This window comes from Callorhinus ursinus, unplaced genomic scaffold (genome assembly GCF_003265705.2).
Source record: "Callorhinus ursinus isolate GAN/ISIS: 27379988/994484 unplaced genomic scaffold, GSC_fseal_2.0 scaffold52, whole genome shotgun sequence".
NCBI lineage: Eukaryota > Metazoa > Chordata > Mammalia > Carnivora > Otariidae > Callorhinus > Callorhinus ursinus.
The window spans coordinates 7236220-7244902 of NW_027397114.1; the positions used below are offsets into that span (position 1 = coordinate 7236220).

Below are 8683 nucleotides of genomic sequence, written 5' to 3' on the forward strand. Positions count from 1 at the left end.
AACACCCCCATCACTACCATCACTACAACCACCACCTCCACCAACACTCTCATCACCACCATCACTACAACCACACCTCCACCATCACTGCCCCCACCACCAAACCATTACCTCCATTATCACCATCACTGCAATGGTCCCCTCCACCATTACTGCCACTACTTACAACCACTCCGTCTACCAGCACCAGTCCCATCACCAATTCCAGTGGCTTAAATTTTCTTTTCCAACCCAAGCAGGAAGAGCAGAATTTGCAGGATGGCAGAATCAGACCCTCATCAGAACAACTTTGCATTCCCACATACCTCTCCCCTCCTCCTACGAGAAGTCATGCCGATGGGAAGAAAGACTCCAGTCCATGAGTCAGAAAACCTGGAGGAGGGAGAGTTCTAGAGGCCTGGGAACACTTTTGGGTGCACCCTAGTCCCCAGAATATCCCAGAGTAACACCCTTAATAACCTTGGGAAGGTCTCCCCACATTCCTGTCTTCTCCAGACTCTCTTATGCTGAGAAAAAAAAAAAAAAAGACTTACTGGCCCCATCCCCTGGAGTAAGTTAATTCCCAAACCAAACCTCAGTTTCTTCACCCGTAAATGGAGACCATTACTCCTATCCATTTTTCCTCTGAGAGCTGTGAAGAAGTTTGAAAGATGTGAAACTCAGCTCATCCGGTCCCTCTTCCACCCCACCCTTTCGCAGGCCCAGTGCGATCAAAGCCAGCTGGCCCCGTGGAAGGACCCCAAGCAAGAGCCCAGAGCTCTAGCTCCAGCCTCCAGGTCCCAGAGGCTCAGCAGGCCAGTTGACTTGAGAAATCAAAGGTTAGGGATGAGACCTTGAACAATTAAGGCTGAGACCATTTTTTCTTTATTTTTTTTTAAGATTGTATTTATTTATTTGACAGAGAGAGATACAGCGAGAGAGGGAACACAAGCAGGGGGAGTGGGAGAGGGAGAAGCAGGCTTCCCGCCGAGCAGGGAGCCCGATGTGGGGCTCGATCCCAGGACCCTGGGATTATGACCTGAGCCGAAGGCAGACGCTCACCGACTGAGCCACCCAGGGGCCCCTGAGACAATCTTTTCAACACATCTCTGCCACCAGCTCATTGTATGACAGTGGTTGGGTTGCCCACATTTTCTGTATCATAACCAGTTCTTATCCAAACTTGTAGGGCTAAAGGAAGGGAAAGAATATATTCTTTGTGCCTCTGCTTAGCAGCAACCAGTTTACCTGAAATGTAAAATGTTATTTCCAATTCTATACCTGAGGGAACTGAGGATCAGAGAGCCGCGCTGACGGCTCCTTGGTGAGAGAGCAGAGTCGGGGTCTCCCATGCTGTGTGTCCATCTCTCTACCCTGCTTATCTCTGCTGGACGGGAATGAAGGAGATGCCAGAAGGGGGGGGGAGGGGGACCAGGAGGGAGGTCTCATTTCACCCTAAACGTCTAGAACCACCACCAGCTGGAATCCCAAAATAGCCCCTGATTTACATGACACTTTGCTGGGAAGGAACAGGGTCTGGTGCCAACCTAAGCACTCTCTAAAAAGACCACTCACCATTCTGCCCTCAGAGGACAGGGCCCAAGATTCTAAATTCCTCCGCTGCCGCTCAGGACTAGTCCATCTTGAAATGATTCGCAGGGTCATTCTAACCACTCCCCCCCCCCCCCCCCCCCCCCCCCCCCCGCTTCCCCGCCATCCTGAACACCTCTGATAAGCTCTAACTCACCATCATGACGTACAAATTACAAGGAGGTCGTTTTTGATCAGTCGTGTTGGCAGGATGTTTTAAAATTGATCTCTAATGCTGATGAGTCTGTGAGAAAATGGGTCCTCACACACTATTTGTGAGGATGTAAATTACCTGCACCTTTTAGGAGGATACTCCAGCAGTGCCTTGGACCCATCGAAATGTAAACTGCGCTCAGGCATCAAAGGATCTCCTCCTCCCACCAACCTCAGACACAACTTAGTGGAAATCGGACAGCCGCTAGCAAATGGGCCAACGGAAAGTAAAGCTGTTTTCACCTGCCCGGAGATAAATGAAGCCAGTGAGTCCAAATTAAAGCCCCCTCCCCAAAAAAGAAAATTATTTTAAAGATCTAAGAAGTTCTCGGAATTGAGATTGTAGGGAAGTCCACAATGGCTGTGAGGCCAGTGATCTAGGATCGGGAGGCAATGAAATTGTTTTCTCCACTGTTAAATTCACACACACACACACACACACACACACACACACACACACACACACACAAATGCAAATTGAGCTACTTAACAACAGAGCTACCCAAAGTTACCTTAATTATAATAATCAACTAATCACACCCAGAAAAGTGGGGATTGCCAGCAATGAATGCACACCCACACACCCACACACACAGACACCCGCCTCTCTCTTCCTCTACTGAGAATGTCTACCATCAACTATTCTACGCACACCAACACATACACAATACACACACACTGCCACACAGAAACACAGCACAAGTCCTGGGTGGGCACCCCGAATCTCAACAAACGCACCAGTTTGAGCTCCAACCTTTTCAGTTGGCCAGTCCCACATTTTATCTCACTGCCCTGGGGTCAGTCTCTGGTGCTGGGAATTGCCACCCACTCCCCACGCCCCACCCATTGCTGCCCATGGAGGAGAGAGTGACTGTGTCACTGGTCCATACTGAGGGATGGGTCTAGGGTGGGTGGGAGAGGAAGGATCTGGGAGGGAGTGAGTCAGCCCAAGGCAAAAGGCCGTGGGACTGTGGGTAGGCCTGGACTGGAAGAATTTTTCAAAAAGGAAGAAGGCCGTGGGTGATGTGGTGGTGACTGGTAGGTCACTGGAGCCCCCGGAGGGACAGGCCAGCCCTCCACACAGGAGAGAAAGGGTGCTGTTCTCTGAACCCAAGCCTTGCTCTTCAGAAGCCAGTAGCGGAAGGAAATGGCCGCCAAGTTCCCAGATCACTGGAGCCCAAGCTCAGCACCAGGGTGATGCGGGCTGGTGGGACTGAATCGGGGGCAACGTGTTCCCTGTCCCCACCACCCCACCATGGAGCCCCCGAGGTCTGATTCAAGGGGAGGCATCCAAGAAAATGGTGAGGGGCCACTGCCCCCTTCCAACAGGGACCCCACGGTGTCCGAGAAGCAGTCCCTCCGCATGGATAGAAAGCGGGATTAAAACACACACACACACACACACACACACACACGCACATGCAATTATGAAATGATAGGGAAATTTGATGATATTTATGAATTTCTTCTCGGGTTTGTTAATGGTATTGTGTTTACTTTTAAAAAGCCATTTTTGGGGGCGCCGGGGTGGCTCAGGCAGTTGAGCATCCAACTCTTGATTTCGGCTCAGGTCATGATCTCAGAGTCATGAGATCGAGTCCCGCGTCCAGCTCTGTGCTGTGTGTGGAGCCTGCTTAGGATTCTCTCTTTCCCCCACCCCCCAATAAATAAATAAATAAATAAATAAATAAATAAATAAATTTTTAAAAAGCCATTTTTAGACGTGCATAGAGAAATTTTAAGGATGAAAGACTATAGTGGCTAGGATTTACTTACTAAATACTTAACACCATCACTAATATAATTGCAGACTAGGGGGTGGGAGGCGGAAGCGGGGTGAGTGAGGATAGAGAAGAAACAAGATTGGACCCGTGATAACAACTGTTGAAATTGGGTGATGGTAGGTGGAGGTTTTTCCTGTACTTTTGTATATATTGGAATTTTTCCTAATAAAGGAAAGTAGGTTTATTGTTCTAAAAGGGAAACAACAAGACTTGTCAATAGAGAATTATTCAGCAAGAACATAAAGGAAAGAAGGAAGCCACAGGGGTAGTGACAGCGACCTCACAGAGATGCATCCCCGTGAGACACCCCTCTACCCAGGCTGCAGGCAGCCCACAACCAGCCCCGCACCCCGCGGAGCCCCAAAGTGCTGGCCAATGCTCTGTCCACCCCACCCCTCAAGACTGGAAGGGCAGGGGCCTGGCAGCAGGTGGCAGGGAGACCTGGGCCGGGCTCCAGGGTGGGAGGGCTTCCTGAGCACCCAAGAGTAGAGGCCTGCGCTCAGGTCTGCTGTGTGACCGAGTGCAAGTCACCAGCCATCCCTGCGCCTCAGTGCCCTTAGCTGTGACTGGGGAGACCTCTTGGCTTGCGTAGCACACAGTAAAAGAATGGAAGTGAAAGCACTCTGAGCACAGCAAGGCCTTTGGACGGTGTAGGTGGCTGTTTTTACTCCTGGCCGTGACCGGCTGGAGAAAGAAACCCAGGCAGATACCGTCTGGGTTCGGGTGCCCGTTCTGCCAGCGACAGGTGGGCTGTGTAAGCTCAGAAGAGTCTCTTCCTGTCTCTGAGCCCATTTCCCTGTCTGTGCAGGAAGGGGCCTGGATAGGATCTTCTGGGTCCCCTCCAATTCAGACTTGATAGGACTAGAAGCCTGGGCTGTGCCTGGGAGCACTCAGAGGTGGCTGGGGTTGGGGGACGCAGAAGAGGAATTCTCAGAAAGCTTAGGGGATAAATGCCACACCTTAAAAGAAAATGCCAACTTTCCTGAGTTCATCCTAGAGAAAGAGGAACAGCTCAGCAACTTGAAGCTATTTGTAGTCGGTGGACAGATTCCTCAATCCCAGGCTACCCCACAGAAATCACTGGAAAGGAAGAATGTCCTAGCAATGCCTAGATTGAATGCCACCCCCCCCGGGGCTGGCATGGCCTCTCCCCTCTCCCTCCTCAAGCCCCACACTGGGTATCTGCCCTTTGACACCTCCCGGCTGTGCTGATGACACAGCTCCCCCCACCCCACAGCGGTCCTTCCAGGTCCCCAGCCTGAGCAGGCCCCCACAGGGAAGGATGGGTGCACACTCTCACATGCCAGACCCAGGCAGGGCCCACTCAGCATTGCTTACTAAACAAATACCAGTGGCAAGTTTCTCTTCCTTTCCCCACGCAGGAGGCTGTCTCCGGAAGCAGCACCCTTGGCCCCAAACCCTACCCCACATGCACTGGGCTCAAGGGACCCTGAGCTATGGAGCCATGGGTTCCCCAGGCTGGATCCTACACTGGAAAGTTTCTGGCCAGGGAGGAGGCACACTTTCAGGGGACAGACCTGGGAGGCAGCCGAGTGGCACTGACTGCCCTCTGGGACCCATAGCTTAGCTTCACCTGCTCAGGCCCATGGGCATGTGTGCTCTCCGGCAGGGCCTGTGCCTGGACGGGATCTGCGCCCCCACACACTTTACCCCCCCCAAAACACGCTCACACCAGACATATGATCTCGAAGTACTACCGGAAAGGAAACTTGGCCACTGCTTCTCCATGTCACCAAATCCCAGGCTTACCCACCTCCCAAAACTGACCTGTGCACAACAGCCGCAAAAAGACTAGGAGAGGTGGGCGGTGGGAGGGTGGGGGTAGGAGAGGTGGGGGGCGGGTTGCGCTGGGTTATTGTCCACCGCACCAAGACCCTGCCCTCTCCTCCATTTCCCTACACATAGGGGCTAAGAGGGGGTCCTGCCCTATCAAATCCAAAACACAGTCCCTCTCTGCCCACTGAGACCCCCACTGAGGTAGAAAGTGGGGCAAGGGCAAACCCCAATCCTGGGTGAAACCATAGGTACCCTCCCCCTAAACCACGATAACTTCTCATTGCACCCACTCTCCTCCATCTCCCTTCTGAGTTCTGCCTGCTGGTGTAATGTCCCGGGAGAAAACAACCCCCAGAACTTTCCTATTCTCACTACAACTCCCTCCCCACTCCCCCCAGAACCAAAGCCAAACTACTGAGGGACGCTGAGACTCGAGCAGCGTCTAGACAGAAGAAAAAAACCACGTCCTTGTTCCGGGCGGGCGGGTCCGAGGCTCCCACCCGCTCGCCTCCCGGGGCGCGCGTCTCACTCACCGTCCCTGCTTGGTGATGATCATCTCCGTCTGGTGCTGATTAAACTTGGACCACAACAGGTGGTTGTTGAGCGCGACTCTCAGCTTCCCGGACACCTCCAGCCCCGCCGGCAGCCCGTAGTCGTCCCGCGGCCCGGGGTAGAGTCCCGAGCGCGGGTCCGGGGCCGCGTAGCCGTCCCCAGGCTGGTAGCCCTCGGCGCTCGCCGTCGGTGGGAAGGGCTCGCCCACCCCGGGGAAGCCGGCGGCCTGGGGCCGGGGCGGGTAGGCGTAGGCTCCGAGGAAGCGGCCCGGGGGAGTGGGCACCAGGGCGCCCCCGGCGTAGGGCGCCCCCAGGCTGGCGCCCCCGCGACGGTCGGCCGCGTCCTGGGCGCCGGGCTCCGGGTAGAAGTAGCGGTTCTGCGGGTCGACGCCAGGCGCCCGGCCCTCGTCGCTCGCCGGCATCGGCTCGGTGCCCGTCAGCATGTCTCCGCAGCTCCGCGCCAAGATGCCCATCCGGGGCGGGCTGGCACCTTCCCGCAGCCGTCGGGGACCGGCCCCTCTCCGCGCGGGGGGAGGGCGGGAGGCAGGTGCGGGGGTCGCGAGGGGCGGGGCCCCGGGGGTGGGGGGACGCGGGTGGGGGGATGGGGGGCCCCCACCGGAGCCCGGCCTCGGACGCCTGGGTCCTGCGCCCGCGTTTGGCGGGCGCGCGGCAGCTGCCGGGCTCCCTCTCCAGCGGGCCGCTGTCACTAGCGTCGCGGCGCCTTTGCTGTGGCTTTATGAAGCACTCCGGGCTCCCCCCACCCCACCACCTCGGCGCCGCCCCGCCTCACCCCGCCCCCTCGTGGCTAATACTCGGCAAATTCTATGCAGTCGCCGCCGAGGACCGGAGGCCCCCGCGGTGTGTGGCGGGGCCCGCGCGCGCCGCGAAGTTCGCGCTTAAAGACTTGCCTTCTGGAAGAGTCCACCGTCCACCTGAGACGCCAGCCCTTTTCTCTCCTCTGGACCCTCGTGGAAAGTCCACCCATCCTTCCAGGCTCAGCTCAAAGGTCCCCTCCTACAGGAAGCCTTCGGTGATGGCGATGGCCCGGATGGGACTCACAGGGCCTTCTGGCAGCACTCGCGGCTCGGAGCAACTAACAGGGTCTGCACTCAGTCCAAGCTGCTTAGGCCTCGAACATTCAGCAGATCCACTGATGCCCACCGTGCACCCAGGCTCTGTGCTAAACGGCTTTGCCTGAAGTGTTTGTGTTCTTCCTCCAGGCCAGAGACCCAGGTGGGCTGTGTCCTAGGCATCTCGTTCCCCCAAGGCCGACCGGGCAGCGGGTGGGCAGCGGGCAGAGATCCCTGAAGGGGACTGCATCGCTGCAGCTGCAGATTTGCCTGGCCCTGGGCGGGCGGGGGCAGCCAAGGCTCTGGAAGCAGCACTGACATGCAGCTGCTCAGTCTTGGCACTGGCTCTGCCTGTCACTCAGGTACGTGTGACCTGGACAAGCCACTTCCCTTGCCTAGAAGTCAGCCTTACGTGCCTCATCTGTAGAATGGGGGAAACACGCTGTTGCACTTTTCCGAGGGGCTGGGCACCTCACCTGAGAGGGTGGACATGTGCAGGGCTTACCCCTGCGGGGAAAGCTGCCCTGAGCTGATTCAGAGCCGGGGGACAGGAAGGACACCCACTCGTTCCGGGGGGCTGCCTGAGTGAGAGGACGACCAGACCAGAGCTTTTCTTCCTCTATTTTCCTTTTCTGTTAACTAACACAGAGTCTTCCTATGATGAAAACAATCCCCCTCCCCAGCTGAAAATAGTATCTGGAAGTTTTCCTTCATACAAAGATAAAACATACTCATAAAAAATTTAAGCAGTAAAAGTAAAAATGGGACTGTATAAACCACCCCAAATTCCACCTCCCAGAGGCAAACAGGATTAACATTTTGGTGAATACCCCTGCAGACATCACTCCCTGAACACAGCCTTTCTGTCTTCTGTGTGCACGCGCGCGCGCACACACACACTCACACACAATTTTATATAAACACCACACGTGCTGCTTTGTAATGTGTATTTTTTTTCACTCAACAAGGTGTCATGGAATTTTTTACATGTCAATATATAGATAAAGATTTACATTTTTAAGAGTGTTTTGAAAAATACTTTCACATTTTCATCTTGTTAAAGGTTAACCTCTCCTCTCAAGTACCCTCCCAGACCTCCTCCCTTCTCCCCTGGGGGCTGGCCCCATCTCCCATCTCTGTCCCAGCCCAACAGAGCTTCACCCTTAGGGGTCCATGGGGACTCTCTGCTCCCAACTAGAGCTGAACCAAGAGGCAGGTTGGCAGGCGAAGGCGAAGCTGGGGACCCCAGGAGGCAGGCATGACCCAGGGAGGATGGGGGAAGAGAGAAGTCAACACATCCCCTGAGGATGGAGACCAGATCTGGGCACTGGCCCCTCCCCCACCAGTACCCACCATTCCCTCCCCACCCCCATGCCTTAGGGAGGCAGGAAGTTTCTGCCTGCTGTTCCAAGTGAGGCAGGCTTGCCTGAAAGAGATGGTGACCTTGGGACCCTTGGCTACTTTTTGAGAAACATGAGAGATTTCAGTATGACTTCCCTGAATGATTAATTTCCCCAGGGGGTTTGAATGCTGACATCTCTTTTGGGGGACATTTTTGCTAAGCACTTGGCTGTGGAAGGCCAAATGGAGTCCTGTTCCTCCCCCCCTCCCCCTCCTCTTTCCCACATTAATACTCAGGTCAAGAGATGGATCCATCATCCCTCTGCCTCTGAACAGAATGACCTGAGCTCCCACCCAA

The 8683-nt window shown here is 55.1% G+C and overlaps 1 protein-coding gene across 1 annotated transcript in view; it reads right to left on the reverse strand.

The window, feature by feature from the left end:
• Positions 1 to 6441, reverse strand: part of TBX21 (T-box transcription factor 21) — a 10742-nt gene extending 4301 nt beyond the window's left edge. The window contains exon 1 of the mRNA XM_025859395.2: positions 5897 to 6441. Within this exon, the coding sequence (XP_025715180.1) occupies positions 5897 to 6387 (491 nt within the window). The 5' untranslated portion in view covers positions 6388 to 6441. The remainder of the gene's footprint in view (positions 1 to 5896) is intronic.
• Between the last annotated feature and the right edge of the window lie 2242 nt (positions 6442 to 8683).